Source organism: Eptatretus burgeri, chromosome 11 (assembly GCF_056783735.1).
Source record: "Eptatretus burgeri isolate ZD-2024b chromosome 11, Ebu_testis_v1, whole genome shotgun sequence".
NCBI lineage: Eukaryota > Metazoa > Chordata > Myxini > Myxiniformes > Myxinidae > Eptatretus > Eptatretus burgeri.
The window spans coordinates 64,664,888-64,684,910 of record NC_140971.1 but is presented as its reverse complement, the minus strand read 5'-3'; the positions used below and the strand labels follow the sequence as shown (position 1 = coordinate 64,684,910).

Sequence of the window (20,023 nt, the reverse complement as noted above, 5' to 3'; positions counted from 1 at the left end):
CCCGACTCGTGCTTCACTCGTTCTCGAACGTCGAACTGATTCTTTCCCGCCTTTCCCCCTCCAGTTTATCTCTCCTGTGCATTCGCAAGCACCGTACAACCCTCCTCTTAACATATCCCAGCCTGTTCCTCCTCCCCTCCTCTACCCTCATCCACATTCCGTCACCTCACTCTCTTGATCCATGATTGCTGCCGCCCAATCCCGATTCCCTTCATCACAATCGATCTTCTCTCCCCCCCCCCCCAACGCTCCCATCCATATTTCTTCTCCTCCCATCCATGTTTTCCCCCTGTCCACCCTTGTACGTGACGTGATCACCGGTGGACGAGTGTAAATATTATTTCCATAAATCACCTGCTTCGAGTTTCGTGTAATTGTCTAATTAGACAAGACTCTCCACAGATGAATAAACTCGTCTTTGGTATTTAATGGTGTTCGAGTTTTTAAAGGGCGTTTAACCTGTTATTGCACTGCCGACAAATGGAGTCGTTTATTCCAGCGAAAGTGGTGATTAAAACCGCTCATTGTGCTCTGCTGGTGGGTTATCCTCGTTCTCACGGCAGCTGACGGTGAGTTGGCCAACAACAGTCACATGGCCCATTTACAGTGCTGTGCAGGTGTGGAGCTCCAGTCAGGTGGAAGCTTTATTCTGTTGAACATTCCTGACCGAGCTTTGCAATCCGGTGTTGGAGGCTGGGGTTTGGGGGTTGGGGGTTGGAGTCTGGTTGGGGGCGGCGGGGTTGGTGGCTGGAGGCGTGGGGTTGGGGGCGAGGGTTGAAGGTTTGGGGCTGTGGTTGGAGGGTGGGGTTGGAGGGGCTGGGGTGGAGGCGTGGGGTTGGAGGCGTGGGGTTGGAGGCGTGGGGTTGGAGGCGTGGGGTTGGAGGCAAGGGGTTGGAGGCAAGGGGTTGGAGGCAAGGGGTTGGAGGCAAGGCGTTGGAGGCAAGGGGTTGGAGGCAAGGGTTGGAGGCAAGGGGTTGGAGGCAAGGGGTTGGAGGCAAGGGGTTGGGGGCGAGGGTTGAAGGTTGGAGGCGTGGGGTTGGAGGGGCTGGGTTTGGAGGCGAGGTGCTGGGTTGGACGCGAGGTGTTGGGGGCGAGGGGCTGGGGTTGGAGGCGTTGGGGGCAAGGGGCTGGGGTTGGAAGCTCTCTTTAATCTCGATGTCTCTACAACGTTCCGTCCCAGAATAAAATGAACTCGCCCCTGGTTGTAAACCAACTCTTTTAACAATCTGTGATGTGCACACAATCAAGAGGATTCAACATTATTGTTGGTATCCGCAAGCAGGTCCTTTGTTGGCATTTCCATTGTTTATCAAATCGAGAGAGGACCTCCTTGGGGATTAAAAAAAATTGGAGGTTTTTAATTTTTGCAAAAATGTAGTTCCACCCCTTAATCCCACCCACCAACCCTCGGCAAATACACAAGGGGCATCTTGGAGTTGTGTAGTGTTGTTGTGGAGTCGTATCTGGAAAGACTCAGAAAAGTTCGCCCACACTCCCCACCCCACGGCTGAGGATAATACTCTGGGGAGAGGGGAAAGGAACCAAATATAGTAATTTTACTTCATGACATTCCCAATCCCATAAGATATTGTATGATTTTCAACATCAAACGGTTTTGAGTACAATTCATGAATGCAGACAAACTTCTTTGTGTGTTCTTCTCTGCAGAAATGTTGTATGTACCTTCCTTTTGAGTTGGATAGGTAACTGGTACCTCTGTGTATCTAGAATCATATGGATGGAGAGGTGCCTGCATTGATAGTAGAAATGGTCAGTTGCTTTACAGGTGTGCGTGTGCGCGCGCGCACTTGCGCTAACACTGGTGATATCTGTACTTGCCCCACCATTCTCCTCTTCACTTCTCTATCCCAAACACCCCAACACCATCCACGTCTGGTGATTTTAAATGTACATGTACAGGCTTGATGACCAAATGGCCTCCTCCTGCATCCAAGTTCCCTGTGTTTTCCTTGTGTAACTTTGAACACTCGCAGACCTAAGTTTTTGTAAAATGTATAATAAACAACCATGAAAGACCTGTGACACACTACACTGCCATGGTAAGCATTAGCTGTATGAAAACTTTTAATTCATTGCTACTTCCATTCAGGCAATCTTGGCGTTCTCATGGTTTTACATCCGATACTACCAGAGCTGGCACGAAAGCGAGATGTGTTCCACCATAACAGCCATACTGTGCCTGTCTCTTGCTCTCATGACTGCAGCCTTGTTTCCTGTGGATATTTTTCTTGTGTCTTACATGAAGAACTCTAATGGGAAGTACAAGGTGAGGACCTATGAATACCAAACACCAGTCTCTACGCGAATTGATAAGCTGTGCTATGAGCAATTATGTCTTCATGCCTCTCTCATCATCCATAAGTTTGTATAAATCCAAGCCATTGTTTATTTTGTTGAAGTAAATTTGACCCTTTGAACCCTAGTGGTCATTTTATTAGCTGCTATTCAAGCCTCCATATACCAGAGCGGACAGTTTACAAACCGCGATTCAAACCTCAATGTAGCAGAGTGACCGGATTGTTTTTCATCAGCTTGCCCAGGTTGGGGGATCCAAAAGTCCAAGGAGTTCAGGGTTCAAAGAGTTAAGGTAGTTGTTGGTTTATAATTTGTATGACTCAACATATTATTTTGTCAAAAGCGATTATGGCCATTATTTTATTTGTTCAGTTGTGAAGTTAAACACAATTTCCTCGTGTGATTATTGTTTTGTAGTTTAAGACGAAGGGCAATGTTGAAGCGTCTCTCTTTCTCTTTCTCTCTCTCTCTCTCTCTCTCTCTCTCTCTCTCTCTCTCTCTCTCTCTCTCTCTCTCTCTCTCTCTCTCTCTCTCTCTCTCTCTCTCTCTCTCTCTCTCTCTCTCTCTCTCTCTCTCTCTCTCTCTCTCTCTCTCTCTCTCTCTCTCTCTCTCTCTCTCTCTCTCTCTCTCTCTCTCTCTCTCTCTCTCTCTCTCTCTCTCTCTCTCTCTCTCTCTCTCTCTCTCTCTCTCTCTCTCTCTCTCTCTCTCTCTCTCTCTCTCTCTCTCTCTCTCTCTCTCTCTCTCTCTCTCTCTCTCTCTCTCTCTCTCTCTCTCTCTCTCTCTCTCTCTCTCTCTCTCTCTCTCTCTCTCTCTCTCTCTCTCTCTCTCTCTCTCTCTCTCTCTCTCTCTCTCTCTCTCTCTCTCTCTCTCTCTCTCTCTCTCTCTCTCTCTCTCTCTCTCTCTCTCTCTCTCTCTCTCTCTCTCTCTCTCTCTCTCTCTCTCTCTCTCTCTCTCTCTCTCTCTCTCTCTCTCTGCAGGGCAAAAACAATAGTCAGGTGGTGATCAAACGGAATCGTTCAGCACTGGCAGAGCATTCGGCCCTTTCCTGCTGGCTCCTTTGAGCTGTTCTCTTCCCAAATCTTTACGCTGCTCTTTTGTTCTCCTCTCCCCCCCCCCCCCCCCCCCTCTCTCCCATTAAAAAAATTTCAATGATTACTGATTGAGAATATTAAAACTACTAGATAATGCTGAGGAAAGTCACTTAACAGAGATCTGATGAGTTCACAACCATTACAACCTGCTATTTGCAAGCAATTAAATGGTTCTCTTGACCAACATTTATTTCCCTCTTGCATCCTGATGTGGATGTCCAGGTGGGGCCCGGCAGCTACTAATGCGAGTTTAAAAAAAAATATATTTTATCAAATGCATGAGGGCAGTTTTAACCTTGAATATCAATATTCATTACAAAGGAATTGTTTTTGTCGTCTTCAATGTTCAACCTTGAAATTTGAATGAAAGCAGACGTGCTTCCTATTCCAGCATTGCTATGAGGGTAGTTGTCTTTTACCCATGATGCTTGAAGCACGGATATGATTGATGAGTTGCCACCAGGAGCAACGCTTCAACTTTTCATTGTAAAGGAAAATGCCAAGCTGGTGACTAACCCTTCGAAAGGAATAAGATGTTTCTTTCACAAAGTCTTCAGTGATTTGAATGTAAGGTTGATTCCTATCCACATGAACCAGATCGATTGCATGGCAGCAGAACAAACATGAGCCACCTCGTTTGATTCTGTATATGTCACTGCACTTTATCCATCGAGCAAGTGTTCAACTCTGTTCTGAACCCATCTAGCATGCATTGATGTAAAAAAAAATTTTTTCAAGGTGAACAAGTCATTTCAGGTTTCCTTTATCTATTTGTGATAACTATCTGGACTGTGGTTTGGTCAAAGACTATCGTAGGATGTGACATGTCTCCAAAGGATATCGTTATGAAAGCCTCAAGTGATGGGGATTGGATTGAACTTGGAATTGTGATTCCTTGTATGTGAGAAGAGAGGAATGAATGGGCAGTGGGAGACGAGCTAATGATCTAATGATTTCTGATTTACCTTTTATGAAAACTAGGACCTGCGTTGACAGCTGGATGTACAGACGGACAGACGCATGCACACCCGCAGGCATGCCGAGACCAAGCTCGTTTTATATTCAGTGCTTTCAGAAAATATTCACACCCTTCACTTTTTCACATTTTGTTGTGTTACAGCTTCAATTGAAAATGGATTAAATTAAAAAAAAAAAATTGTCACCGATCTACACAAAATACCCCATCATGACCAAGTGAAAACATGTTTTTTGAAATTTTAACAAATTTGACAGTGATTACAGCTTCGAGTCTTCTTGAGTATGTCTATATCAGCTTTGCACATCTGGAATTGGGGATTTTCTCCCATTCTTCCTTATAGATTTTATCAAGTTCTGTCAAGTTGGATGGGGGTCATTGGTGAACAGCAATCTTCAAGTCTTTTCACAGATTCTCAATGGGATTGAAGTCTGGGCTTTGGCTGCATCATTCAAGGACTTTCACGTTCTTGTTCTGAAGACATTCCAGTGTTGCTTCGCCTGCATCTTGTGGTCGTTGTCCTGTTGGAACGTAAAACTTTGCCGCAGTCTCAGGGCTTTTGCACTCTGAAGCAGGTTCTCCTCAAGGATTTGCCTGTACTTGGCTCCATTCCTTCTTCCCTTTGTCATTGCAAACTCCCTGCCACTGAAAAGCATCCCCATAACATGATGCTGCCACCACCATGCCTCACTGTAGGGATGATGTTAGATGGGTGATAAGCTGTTCTCAGTTTCCGCCAGATGTTTCGCTTTGCCTTCAGGACAAAGAGTTCAATTTTTGTCTCATGCTCAGCATCTTTCACATGCCTTTTTCCAAACTCCAGGTGTGATGGTGTTCTTATTTTTTGAATACTTCATTTTGTTTTCTGTTGACATCGAGATTATGTGCTTCACCAAAAAGCTCTAATTTGGTCTCATCTGTCCACATGACATTCTTCTAGAAGGATTTTGGCTTGTTCAGGTGTGTTTTGGAAAACTCTAGTCAGGCTGTCTCTCTGTCTCTCTGTCTCTCTGTCTCTCTGTCTCTCTGTCTCTCTGTCTCTCTGTCTCTCTGTCTCTCTGTCTCTCTGTCTCTCTGTCTCTCTGTCTCTCTGTCTCTCTGTCTCTCTGTCTCTCTGTCTCTCTGTCTCTCTGTCTCTCTGTCTCTCTGTCTCTCTGTCTCTCTGTCTCTCTGTCTCTCTGTCTCTCTGTCTCTCTGTCTCTCTGTTTCTCTGTCTCTCTGTCTCTCTGTCTCTCTGTCTCTCTCTCTCTCAACAGTCGGGTCCTCCTGGGTCTCCTACCATAGAACCCCCTTTCCTTGAGTTGGCTACGGATGGTGGAGTTGAAAGTGTCGTACCTTGTGTCTGAAGGTCAGCTTGAATCTGTTTGGCAGTTGATTGAGGTGCTTTCTCCACCATTCAAACAATCCTTCGCTGCAATCTTCGATCAAGTTTCCTTTAGCGGCCACGTCCAGGGAGGTTGGCTGCAGTGCCATGGGCCTTAAGCTTCTTGATAATATTGTGTACTGTGGACACAGGAACGTCAAGGTCTCTGGAGATGGACCAATAGCCTTGAGGTTGTTCATGCTTGGCTATAATTTTGTCTGACCTCAGCTAATTCTCTGGTTTTCTTTCTTTTCTCCATGCTCGTTATGGTGCACAAAGTGACACAAAACAGCAGAATGACTCATTTTCTCCATTCAAACTGGTTGAATGAGTGATTTTTATGTTGCAGGCACCTGCAACTCATGACAGGTAAATTCAATTCCAAAGTAAAGGAGAATCACCTGCTTGAAATCTAATTATTCATAACAACTTCTAAAAGGCACCAATAATATTGTCCGGGCCATTTTAGGATTCCTGTGTGGAATAAGCTCTCAGATTTCTTTATTTTTCAGCTTTTTCGTGTTGTTCAACTGCAAACCAAAGAAATGCATATGTGGATACCAAAATTTTTTCATTTCAACAATTTTCGGGAAGAAATGGTGCATTATTTGAAACAAGAGCCACATCATAAAGGTTTTGTCTTCACCAGAAGAAGAAGAAGAACAAGAACAACACGGAGCTCTCTTAGAGCCAGCGTTCGCAATGCTACGCGGCTTAAAAGTGGAAGGGTGCCAATATTTTTGGCCAGGACTGTATTTCTTCGTATTTCAACTTGTAGATTTTAGAGCATTGTTGATAACACTGAACAACAAAAATTTTTTACTGGAGATGTGTAAAGTGATTTAGACTAATTTGGGTACGCTGATTTCAAAAATCATAACCGTTTTGCTGTATCACGTCAGGATTTTCAGTAACAGAAATATTCCCATTGCCTAGAAGTCAGTATTTCAATGAAATTTACAAAAATTCATTTATTCATTTATTTCATCATGAATGCTTCAAAATTATAGAAATTACAGAAAAACTCCACTAGAATGTAATTAAAAATGCTTTAGGCATTTGGCTTTGCGTTTGTGCTGCTCTGTGTCAGTTTCACGATGCAGGAACCAGCAGAAATCGCCCATCATGTTCGGGTTGTGCCGCCCTTGGTAACGCGTCTCCATGAGTGAAATCTCTTGGTGGAATCGCTCGCCGTGCTCGTCCGAGACTGCTCCCAAGTTGTCAGGGAAGAAGTTCAGGTGCTGGTGTAGGAAATGGATTTTCAGGGACATCCTGGAGCCAAGTTTCCTGAAGGACTCCAGCAGCTGCTGCACTATTTCTTCATAGTTGTCCGCGCGCTCGTTCCCCAAGAAGTTGTCCGTCACAGCTTTGAAGCTCCTCCACGCTGCCAGCTCTTTGGGGTTTAGAGTTGTCGGAAAAGTTTCGTCCTTCATAATCTGTCGGATTTGCGGTCCAACAAAGACACCAGCCTTGATCTTGGCCTCCGACAAGGTGTTGCCAAACTTTTCCTTGAGGTATAAAAACCCACGCCCATTCAGATCCATTGCCCATACAAAACTTTTCATCAAGCCGAGCTTTATGTGGAGTGGTGGAAGGAAAACCTTGGCTGGGTCGACAAGGGTGACATGCTTCACGTTGTGTCGACCAGGTACATGCTCTTTTCGCTCTTCCCAATCTTTCTTCATCCAGTGATTCTTGTCATCTCTACTATCCCAGAGACAAAGGAAGCACATGTATTTCGTGTAGCCTGACTGCAGCCCTAACAACAGCGCCACCACTTTCAAGTCTCCGCAGATGTGCCAGTTGAAGTCATTGTACTTGATGGAATCAAGCAGCTGCCGCATAGTCTCATAGGTCTCTGTCATGCCGAACGCGTGAGCCAGTGGGACTGATGGTTTCTCGTTGCCATTGTGGAGCAAAACAGCCTTCAAGCTGTTCTTCCCCGAGTCGATGAAGAGGCGCCAGTCTGCAGGATCGTGATCACACCCAAGTTCTTTCAACAGACCGTTGATGTCACTGCAGAATGTCATCGTCTCTTCCATCTCAAAGAACTCAGCCATGTCTCTGTGACGTGCTCTGAACAAGGATATCTTGGTGTTAGGTTCAAGTAGATTCCACTGCTGCAGCCTTGATCCAAGCAGCTCTGCCTTCGCCTTTGACAGCGAGAGATCTCTTACAAGATCATTTAAGTCTCCCTGGTTCAGAAGGTGTGATTCTTGAGTGTCGGGTTCAAAAGGTTCATCATCACCATCCTCTTCACCACTGCTTACAGCTATGTTCTGATCAGCTGGAGGTGTTGGAACGGGGTTCTCGTCATCATGAGGCACAGGTTTACGAGCAGAGACGCAGTCAGCGTACTTGATGTGACCTTGATTCTTCTTGTTGAAGCCGGCGATGCTTGTGCAGCAGAAATAACAATCATCATGATGATTCTGCGGCTCACGCCATATCATGGGCACCGCAAATGGCATGCTCGCGCGCTTTCCCACCAACCACTGAGTCAAGGTTGTGTGACAGCTTGTGCAGCAGATGTGTGGTGCCCAGCTCTGTTCTTGGTCCCCCACCTTACACCCGAAGTAGTGAAAGTAGGCGGCCTTCATTTTCACTGCTGTAGATATACTTCGCTGTTGATCTTTTTTGGTATACCGACCACAGACATAACAGAAGTTGTCAGGATGATTGGTACAGGAACGCCTACTCATCTTTATCTGAAAGAAAGAAATATAACACAAGTTAACAACAATTGTACGAAATAGACATGTTAAAGACTTATGTAAATTTCATTGAAATCCTGACTTCTAGGCAATGGGAATATTTCTGTTCCTGAAAATCCTGATGTGATACAGCAAAACGGTTATGATTTTTGAAATCAGCGTACCCAAATTAGTCTTAATCACTTTACACATCTCCAGTAAAAAATTTTTTTTGAAATTTGTTGTTCAGTGTAACCTTTAAAGCCATAAAATAAATTTGTGCCTGCCTCTACATCTGACCTTTTAAATTGCACCTTCCACTTTTGCAAGAAAGCTAAGGTTTGACCAAAAAAATCTGGTAGTTCCTTGCATTAGATGAAGACTTTTGTCTATCAAGCATTCTCCTGTGCCTCTCCCCTATGGAACTTTGACTTTTTAAAATTTGTACAACCTCATCAATAGTTTTTTAAATTTTTTTTTTTAATCTCAAAACCTCATCTTTTTAGAGTTGTTTTTCATCTGCCCCTCGCCCCCTTTCTCTCATTGGAAATCACTGACATTTCAGTTCAAAACGAAATTGATTGATTTGAATATGGTCCTGGGTTGCATCCCCACACATGACTTGACTTGAACAGATTTAGTCCATGATAGGATGGAGGCCACCCTCATCATGGTCCATTCTTTTTTTATTCAATGCAATTTTAGGCCATTGTCCTCCTGTAAGTTTTTCAATTTCATCATACCATCTGATCTTTGGTCTTTCAGGGCATTCTCTCGGTTGCATTTTGTAAATCTTCTTGCACACTGGTTGTGTGTTCTTGCTCCATGTCCTCTATTTCTGGAAAATCTATCTGGAAAAAAATCACTTCCGGTTCCGGTTTTGAGCGGCAAGAGGTCTCCTTCGGGGCTCCCTGCTGATGTTCTCAAAGTTAAGTTCCGGTTGTTATTTGTCCCGTTTTAACTGTTTAATTTTCTCACCTACATGTGAATGTGTGTTCCTAGTTCGGTTTTGTTTCAAAAATCGTGCTATTTTGTGAGTATTTATGTCGACGTTCTTACTTGGTGTTTGAGGCCTAGTCCTAGGCTTGAGGCCTACCGGTTCCACTCGGTGTTCGATCGTTTTTTTTTTTTGTTGTTTGTTTTTTCTCCCCATTACCTTCAATTTCTATCCTCCCCATTACCTTCAATTTTCATCCTCCCCACTTTCCAAACATCCCCCATTCTCCCAACTAATCTCTTTCTTATCTCAAAAAAAAAAATAAATAAAAAAAAATAAAAAAATATACCCAACAACAACAACAACACGCTCACCTTCTCCCGATTCTGCTACTTCTTCTTCCTCTTAACTTCCTCCTCGTCTTCCTCGATTTCTTTTTTTTTTACACTTCCATGACCTAATCTGTTGAACTCTCTCATACATTAATATTAACAACAAAAACGATCTCATAATGCTTCATCTTCCTCTCTCACACATGTGGTACTCTTTACTGTTTCACAATGCACTACTCTTCTGCTATTTTAACAGACTGCTCTCATTTCGACCTCTCCTTCATTCCTTGCCTAAAAAATCCAACTATTACAGCACTTCTTCTCTCCATGCTCTGAATTCGCCTTCATTGCATCCATCAAGAATTGTGTTAAATCGCATCTCTGACCTAAAACTTTTAAAAACCACAGTTTGCCATGGATGCTCGCTTTCCATCAACCATTCTTTTTTTCCAACTTCAGTGCCAACTCACCCCCCTCACCCCTCACTCTCACTCTCAAAGCAACCATCCCACTCTTCTCCCTCCAAGCCTCCCTCTCACCTCTTTCAAAAATTCCCCCCTCACCTTTCTCCCACCTTTCATCCCCCTCACTCTTCCTTCTCTAAGTTGCCCCCTCTCATCCAACAACCTGCCTCCCTCCACTGCCCTCTCACCTCCATCTCTTCACTCCACCTCCTCAAATCCTCAACTGCCATCTTCCTTGTCTCTTGTGCCCCCTCTCTCCCAGCACCACAGAGCCTTTTCTCCTCCTCATTCGGCCCCCTCCCCTCGCTATTCTGCAATACCCCACACTCCTTCAGCAACCCTCCTTACCTCCCCCCCTCATCCCTCGTCCTACCCTCCCCCGCCCCCTCCACCTCCTGCACCCAAAGCCTCCTCCCCTACCTCTTCATTAAAAGTGTGGACCTCAAATATCCGGGGCCTTCGCTCAAACCTTTCAGATCTTTCCCTACAGGTTGCCACTGACAAACCAGACATTATCTGCCTAACAGAAACTTTCCTCTCCCAAGACGTTCTGACTCCCAAGTATCTCTCCCTGGTTACCCCTTCTTACGGTATGACAGACCTGAGCCTCGTCCTGGTGGAGGTGTTGCTCTCTTCATCAAAGACTCTATTCCTCACTCTCCCTGCACTGCTCTCACTCCCCCACACCCCCAGGAATACCTCTGGCTTCGGCTTCCCCTCCACTCCCACCTCATGTTTATATGTGTACTGTACCGTCCACCGAACAGTGATGACTCCATCTACACCTCACTCTCCGAAAACATGGACCATCTTCTATCTTCTCATCCAAACTCTCTCTTCCTCTTATGTGGCGACTTCAATTGTCATCACGCCAGTTGGCTAGGTGTGGGTACCTCTCTCACCTGCCATGGGACATCAGCAAAAGCTTTCTGTGACTCATTGGGACTGACTCAATCGGTCAACTTCCCGACGCGGATCTCAACCAATGGTACTCCATCTCTTCTGGATCTGATTTTGACAAATTTCCCTGACAATATCTGCTGCTCTTCCTTCGCTCCAATTGGTTCTTCTGACCACGTCCTTGTTAAAGTGGACATCTCTCTGGCTGTTATCAGAGAACCACCTCACCGCCGTCGAGTCTGGCATTTCACTCAAGCCGACTGGCAGGGTCTCCGAGCAGCCATCAAACTTACAGACTGGTCTCCTATCACTACTTTCTCAAACATCAACTCATCCTGGGAATTCTTTCAAAGAAACTTGCTCTCCCTCATGCACAGATTTATCCCCTCTCGTGTTCAGTTGTCTTACCCTTCCTCCCGCCCTTGGTTTACTGAAGCTTGTGGCGAGGCAGTTGTCCTGAAACAACTTGCCTTTGCCTCATGGAAAGCAAACCCAACTGAGGGCAATCTCAGTTCTTTCCACAAAGCTCGGAACAAGTGTGTATCTACCCTCAGGAGAGCCAGAAAACAACATCTTTCTCATCTCAAGTCTGAACTCTCAAACCTCTCTCCCTCCTCAAAATCCTGGTGGCGTTTAATCAAATCTGTTTCTGGTGTATGTTCCCCCTCCATCCCCTCCCTTACCTCAAATGGCCGCACTGCTGATTCCACACGTGATAAAGCTGAATGTCTAAACTCGGTGTTTGCAGCTAAATCTTGTGTCCCAAACCCATCACTATCTCTACCCACTTTACCCAGTCGCACCCAACTGTCCCTGGACTCTGTATCCTTTTCTCCTGACAAGGTGGAGAGCTTGCTTTCAAACCTCGAGTCAGATTCTGCAACCGGTCCAGACGGCATCAGCCCACGTGTCCTCAAAGCCTGCTCTTCTGCTCTTGCTCACCCTCTCTCTGTTCTATTCACCCTCTCATTTTCCCAAGGTCATCTGCCATCTGCTTGGAAATCTGCTAACATCACTGCCCTGCATAAAAAAGGTGCAAAAACAGATCCCTGTAACTACAGACCAATCAGCCTTCTCCCAATCATCAGCAAGGTTATGGAATCCATCATCGCTTCAGACATGAAATCCTTCCTCTTCTCCAATGGCTTGATTTCCAATCATCAATTTGGTTTCAGACCAGGTCACTCTACCCTGGATATGCTGCTACTGCTCTCCCATCAATGGATGGAGGTCCTCAATGCCAGACAGGAAATCCGAGCCGTATCCCTGGACATATCACGTGCTTTTGACACAGTCTGGCACCCTGCCCTACTCACCAAACTCTCTTCCCATGGTATTCAAGGCCATCTCCACTCATGGCTCGCAGACTTCCTCTCCTGTCGCAGTCAACGTGTGGCCCTAAATGGAGTTCTTTCATCCCCTCTTCCTGTGCAGGCTGGAGTTCCTCAAGGTAGCGTTCTGGGCCCTGTTCTTTTTCTGGTTTTCATCAATGATCTCTCGGACTCTCTGGAGTCTATCTTTCTATTTTTCTATCTGGAAAATCCTCTATTTCTCTTTGCCGATGACTCCACCCTCTGCCGTACCATCTGTCATCCCTCAGACCGGCAAGCAGCAGCTTCTTCGCTCACTGCAGATCTGGATAAAATCACAAACTGGTCCAACACGTGGAACATGTCTTTCAATCCACACAAATCTCACACTCTCACTATGTCTCTTCGAAAGGACCGTTTACAAAACCCCCCCATCCACTTTCTCAACAATCCTCTGGAAGAAGTCTTTTCTTTCAAGCTTCTGGGTCTCACTATCTGCCATGACCTTTCCTGGGAAAGTCACATTTCCAACCTTGCCTCAAAAGCCAGTCGCCGACTGGGAATCCTCCGTCGTGCAAAGTCCTTCCTCGGCCCTCTTGAGCTCCTGACTACTTACAAAGCTTTTGTCCGTAGCCTGATGGAGTACTGCTCTCCCCTCTGGGCTGGTGCTCCTGCCTCCCACCTTTCTCGGCTTCACGCTGTCGAAACCAGGGCTTTTAAGATCATTGGCATCTCCCGCAATGAAGCTGAGTCTTTGGGCCTCTCACTCAATCACCGCAGGTTGGTCGGTGGTCTTTCTGTCTTCTACCGACTCCTCTCCAGCCTTGCCCCCCTGCTCTCTCTGCGATTTGTCCCAACCACATTTCCACAGGGCGCTCAAGGTCCGCCAACAACCCCCTTCTGGTAAAACTACCAAAATCACGAATCACTGCTCATCTTCACTCTTTCATTCCTCTTTTTTCCCGCCTTTGGAATAAACTTCCTCACTCTATTCTTTCCCATTCTTCCCTCCAGGCTTTCAAAACAGCTGTTCACCACCACCTCTTATCTTCCCCCATCCAAATCCTCGATCTTTTCTACCCCCGATAATCCACCCAAGCCCACTTCCTTCAATTCTCCTGCTTTCCTTCCTGAAAGTCCCTGTAATGTCCATCTTCTCTTCGCCATGTTCCCCGTCCCATCCCCATCCCTCTCCCTTCCACAGTTCACCTAATGTGTCTGTTCCCCACTGTTTTGTCCCTTCCACTCCCGCCCCTCTTGTCTCATGCCTCCTTGCTGTGAGTTGTGTGTTAGCTCTCATACGAGCCTCGACCAAGGTATACAAAAAAAAAAAAAAAAAAAAAAAAAAAAAAAAAGTCTGGCCCAGTTCCATTTTCGTTGTTCAATTGGGACCAGAATGTCAAGGTTGTTTGCTCTACATGTCCCTTTTGAGTATTCCAAAACAGCATATTTCCATGGCTTTTTTGTGTCGTGATCAATCTTTGCTCCATCTCCTTTGTTGGAGACCATATTTCATTGCCATGTCATTTCTGAGATCACACTCCGATTGCCAACCTTCCTCTTCAGACTGGGGCAGTTGGCTTTGCATTTTTAATTTTTCAACTGCTGCCAATCCTGCTCTAACATGCCTCTTCACTTGCATGACAGCACCTCAGAAGTCGTACTCTTATCGACAGCACGGGCAGTTGTCTTTTCTGTTGTTGCCCTTGTTTTTATTGATTCATTGTTATGTATATGAATTATGCCAGTGCATCAAACAGATATGCAGATGCTATATTCTTAAAGTTCTATTTACATCTAATTTTAAGAAAATGTTTTTCAGGACTGGGCTGTGGATAATGTTACAAGGCAAGTGGTGGAGGACTCGATTCTCTATGGTTATTACAGTAAGTGCTTCCCAGCTGCTGTCTCTTTGGTACTTTTAGTGCAGCACTTCAACATTAATATATCACACTGTGATGCTGGAAGTGAGAAATACAAAATTTGAGAGTGACTTTGTGTGAATTCTCTGCACAATTGTGATGTACTTGACATTGCATATTTTATCCAGTCTTTTTGTTTTGTTTTTCCTGCTCTTCTGAGTTTGAAGGAGATTGTTTCAGGAAATATTTCTTGTGTGCTGAAACATGCTTTGGTCAAAAGTATTGCTACCTCGTGTCAGGTGTTTGGAGTGGGGATAAAACGTGGGAAGTGACTAGCATGACATGAGGAATCTTTTGATCTTCAATCGTTGCTGAACATTGGCATATGAGGCTTTCTTGTTGAAACTTTGAGAAAGGCTCTTATGTTGGTGTTCAGAAAGTTGATCGATCAGAGTTGGCTTCTCGGGTGACACCTCTGAACCTACCCAAAAACCTGAACTGAGTTATGTTTCTTCATTGAAATCCTGCTCCCAATTAACTTTTGTGCAATGTCCCGATAATCCAGAATGTTGAAAATGCACATTGTCAAACACATATTTCAATTTTAATAAAAAAAGAATTATTTGAGTGAACATGCCACTTTCCATGGCCTTGCGTGCACTTGCTCCACGTCCGCTCCCCATCCGTGCCCATGTGCCCCATCCGGGCTCTATCCAACCCATCATGCCCCACGTCCATCCGCCTCTTATAACCCCCTCTCGTGAGTGCCCCATCCACATGCTCCATCCTCTTTTGCATGCTCCCACTCACCCCATCCGCACACGTGTGCCCCGTCAGCATGCACATACAGTTGATGTACCCATTTCCCTGCTGCATTCTCACCCATCTGACATTTTATTACTTTGTAGGTTATTATTGAAGGTTCTTGTGAGAATGTATGAAACGAGGTGTAATTTGCATTGTGCTTGGCTCTCAACTGCAGCTTGCTTTGTTATCCACTTTCAAATACCGTTTGCCTCATTGGGAAGTGTGTGTGTGTGTGTGTGTGTGTGTGTGTGTGTGTGTGTGTGTGTGTGTGTGTGTGTGTGTGTGTGTGTGTGTGTGTGTGTGTGTGTGTGTGTGTGTGTGTGACAAAAAGGAGGGAGAGCAACGCTTCACCACACGTCGCTCCATCCTCCAGGAGGGAGTGGGTATTAGAAGGTGGGGGGTGGTGGGGTGAGAAAAGGAAAGAAAGATGTGCAGGAGTTGGTAAAGAAGCAAAGAGAATGTTATGTTGTGCTTTATGACCACCCACAGACAAATATATATTTATATATATATATATATATATATATATATATATATATATATATATATATATATATATATATATATATATATATAACAAGTATTTGATACACTGCCGATTTTGCAGGTTTTCCCACTTACAAAGCATGTAGAGGTCTGCAATTTTTATCAGAGGTACACTTAAACTGTGAAAGACTGAATATAAAACAAAAATCCTGAAAATCACGTTGAATGATTTATAAATAATTAATTTGCATTTTATTGCATGAAATAAGTATTTGATCACCAATCAACCAGTAACATTCTGGCTCTCACAGACCTGTTAGTTTTGTCTTTAAGAAGCCCTCCCATTCTCCACTCATTACCTGTATTAACTGCACCTGTTTGAACTCGTTATCTGCATAAAAGACAGCTGTCCACACTCAATCAGACTCTAACCTCTCCACAATGGGCAAGACCAGAGAGCTGTCTAAGGACATCAGGGACAAAATTGTAGACTTGCACAAGACTGGGATGGGCTACAGGACAATAGGCAAGCAGTTTTGTGAGAAGGCAATAAATGTTGGTGTAATTATTAGAAAATGGAAGAAGTTCAAGATAAGTCAATCTCCCTTGGTCTGGGGCTCCATGCAAGATCTCACCTCGTGGAGCCTCAATGATCATGAGAAAGGTGAGGGATCAGCTCAGAACTACAGCGCAGGACCTGGTCAATGACCTGAAGAGAGCTGGGACCACAGTATCAAAGAAAACCATAAGTAACACACTACACCGTCATGGATTAAAATCCTGCAGCACAAGCAAGGTCCCTCTGCTCAAGCCAGCGCATGTCCAGGCCCGTCTAAAGTTTGCCAATGACCATCATTCTGGATGATCCAGAGGAGGAATGGGAGAAGGTCATGTGGTCTGATGAGACCAAAATAGAGCTTTTTTGGTTTAAACTCCACTCGCTGTGTTTGGAGGAAGAAGAAGGATGAGTACAACCCCAAGAACACCATCCCAACCGTGAAGCATGGAGGTGGAAACATCATTCTTTGGGGATGCTTTTCTGCAAAGGGGACAGTACAACTGCACCGTATTGAGGGGAGGATGGATGGGGCCATGTATTGCGAGATCTTGGCCAACAACCTCCTTCACGCAACAAGAGCATTGAAGATGGACGTGGCTGGGTCTTCCAGCATGACAACGACCCGAAACACAGCCAGGGCAACTAAGGAGTGGCTCCGTAAGAAGCATCTCAAGGTCCTGGAGTGGCCTAGCCAGTCTCCAGACCTGAACCCAATAGAAAATCTTTGGAGGGAGCTGAAAGTCTGTGTTGCCCAGTGACAGCCCCGAAATCTGAAGGATCTGGAGAAGATCTGTATGGAGGAGTGGGCCAAAATCCTTGCTGCAGTCTGTGCAAACCTAGTTAAGAACTACAGGAAACGTCTGATCTCTGTCATTGCAAACAAAGGTTTCTGTAACAAATATTAAGTTCTGTTTTTCTGATGTATCAAATACTTATTTCATGCAATAAAATGCAAATTCATTATTTAAAAATCATACAATGTGATTTTCAGGATTTTTGTTTTAGATTCCATCTTTCACAGTTGAAGTGTTCCTATGATAAAAATTACAGACCTCTACGTGCTTTAAGTGGGAAAACCTGCAAAATCGGGAGTGTATCAAATACTTGTTCTCCCCACTGTATGTGTAAACAGATGTTTGGGACTTCAGAACTTCAATATGGATACAAACAAACATGACATAATAGTGACCGAAGCTTTTCATGCTACACCCAGAGTAAGAACTTCGATATGGATACAAGCAAACGTCACATAATACCGAAGCTTTTCGTGCTGCACTCTTCAGAGAAAGATGTAGATATATACATACATTACATACATGATGCACATGTCTATACAAGGCACTTCCCAATTTACACCAAAGATGTGTTCCTGGAAAGCATCGTTTAAAGCAAACTTCAAAATCCCATTGACTTGATGTAATAAAGGAGGAATGTGTTCCTGACAGAAAAACAAATTAGTGGAAATGTTTCAGAGTAAATGAGTTTAAATAATATTACAATAAAATACTGTTATGGCACCGGGGTCAGGGGTTTCCATGATGGCTACTTCTCGGACTCAACCTGACCTCCGAACTGAAGGCCGCCTTTATTCTCAAGAGTTTCTGTTGTCGTGCAATTTGTTATAAAATGTACCATTTCAAAGGTGGTAATATTTATCCATTTACTTGGTTGGAAAGCTAATTATCAAGTTACTTGGAACAAAAATTTGTTCCTCTGATCACAATTTCTTGCCTGGTTTGAGGAATAAGCGTGACCTCGAGCTCTATTGTAGCAATTCTAATGGTATTTATTATTCCATGACAGCAGGAACCCTTTGCTGTGACAGGTTCCTCTTGTCACCTTTACTCATCAGTGTGTCTTCTCCATAACTTCAAGACCGTGAAACCTTGTGGCCAAAAACTTTGCATGCAAAATAAGGGAACTCCAAGGGAGTGCATGAATGAAGATTGGGTGTTTGGTTTCATTAAGCACCCCTTTTGAAGATGATTGATGGCTTACCTCCATGAAAGGCTTAACCTTGGTCAGCCCCTCTTCACCTTGCAGGAGTCTTAGCCATCATTTTGATTTGGCCCATTTAAACATGCCTTGCTGTGGAAACATGATTGGAGAGAATAGTGTTACCTAAGAACATTGAGGTAAGTGCTGTGTTTTGTATCATCTGTGGTTTTGACATAATCACGTTGCTGAAATGGTGCTTCAGATATACCCGGTCATACAAAACACCGCATGAAGACATCTGGACCCCCTTTTTATTGGTTCACGAGCACCAGCCAGAGTGACCACTATATTCGTTATGTCTGTATCTGTCTGTCCAGAGTATAACTCCGTGGACTTTGATCCGATCTTGATGAAACTTGGTTATGTGTTCGATATCAATGTCGAGTTGTGTTTTCCTGGATGAAGGCATGCTCCGCCCATTGTGGGCGGAGCCACGCCCAAAAAATAGCCATTTTTAGGGGATAGTCAGATTAAAAATCTATCTTGTCCTTGGGAATTGACTGAATAGAATGGGCTTTTTGGTATTTGAATAGCAAAATGAATTATCTAAAACTTGTCGTTGTCTGATTTTTCATTTTCGTCACAAGGTCAAAAACTTAGAAAATTGCGAATTTTGACATAAAAATCATATGACCGCGCAAACTTTGAGAGCTAGGATGACAATATTTTTTTTTATGCATAATCTTGAGGTCATTCCCCACCTAAAGTCTTGAAACTATTTTGTTCTATCTCGAACACGTTGCCCGTGGCGCCCCCTTCAAGTTTGTTTTTACGCTGATTTCATCAAAGTATGGATAATCCGAGGAGTGCGAAATGCCATATAGCCTATATGACGTTGTATTGTTCCCGGAATGTTCCTGAGGAAGTTTTGCACCAAAGGTCATAATCCTTGACCTTTGACCTTTAAAGGCCACAAAGGTCAAATTTTCAAAGTTGTGGTACTCAAACCGGGTTTTCGACCTTCGACGAACTAACTCCAATAAGCTATAGCACGTATCCTGTTTCCTTGTTTTAATGTCCACAACCTTGTTTTGTGATCTTTAAAGGTTATGCAAAGGTCAAATTTTGAAAGTTGTTGAACGAAACCGGGTTTTCGACATTTTGTAACTAATAACCTGTCACCCGTACCACATCATGTTGATCATTTTTATAACTTGGTCAAAAATTATCACATTGTCTCATCCTTGACTTCTGAAACAATCTTCTTCGTCAAATACCGCTCATGAACCATCGTCGTCTTCAGACTTGTTTATTTAATTTTTTTAAAGCAGTCGGAACTGCTGCTAAGCTCAATTCAGCAGTTTAAAATTTAAAACTCTGCTCCGGTTAATAGATGTTAGAGCCTGTCGTATTTTATTTGTCATAAAATATAGCCACAAACACTGCCCGGAGAGTTGAGGGGGTTGAGGGTTTAAGAGGAGATAAGCATATGAGGGGAGGGGCAGGAAGGGCAGCGCCATAGGATGTGGCTTTATTTTATTTACAACTAAAATGTGCCTTTATTTAATAACTTTATGTAATAAAGTGCCCTTATTACTGCCTCGGAGAGTTCCAATTCCATGATAGTGGATACACAGATGACAGTTGCTGTATGAGTCTCATCCTTCAAGGGAAGCCCACAATGATCTCTTCAAAGGAAAACCTAAACACTCAGACCATATCAATGCTAATCTATTCCTTGATACTCTACAAAATATATATGATGTCTTTTTCCGATTTGAGATTTATAAAATAAGTAATTTTGCGATTAACATTCAAAATAATCTTCATGCTTTCTCCATGACGTCACACCTTAGAGTCGACGGCCATATTTGTACTGTCTATGGATTACATTGTGGTACAATTAAACTCAAAGGGCAAATAATTTCCGATTTTCAACAAAATTGCTGATGAATTGGCCTGCCTATGACACTGTAGGAGGTCAACCCT

At 44.0% G+C, this 20,023-nt stretch overlaps 1 protein-coding gene across 3 annotated transcripts in view; it reads left to right on the top strand.

Annotated features, from left to right (window-relative positions):
* Positions 1-20,023, top strand: part of LMBRD1 (LMBR1 domain containing 1) — a 188,590-nt gene that overhangs the window by 405 nt on the left and 168,162 nt on the right. For all 3 annotated transcript variants that reach the window (XM_085846692.1, XM_085846693.1, XM_085846691.1), the window contains exons 2-3: positions 2,111-2,287; positions 14,205-14,268. In XM_085846692.1, coding sequence (XP_085702818.1) covers positions 2,111-2,287; positions 14,205-14,268 — 241 coding nt within the window. The remainder of the gene's footprint in view (positions 1-2,110; positions 2,288-14,204; positions 14,269-20,023) is intronic.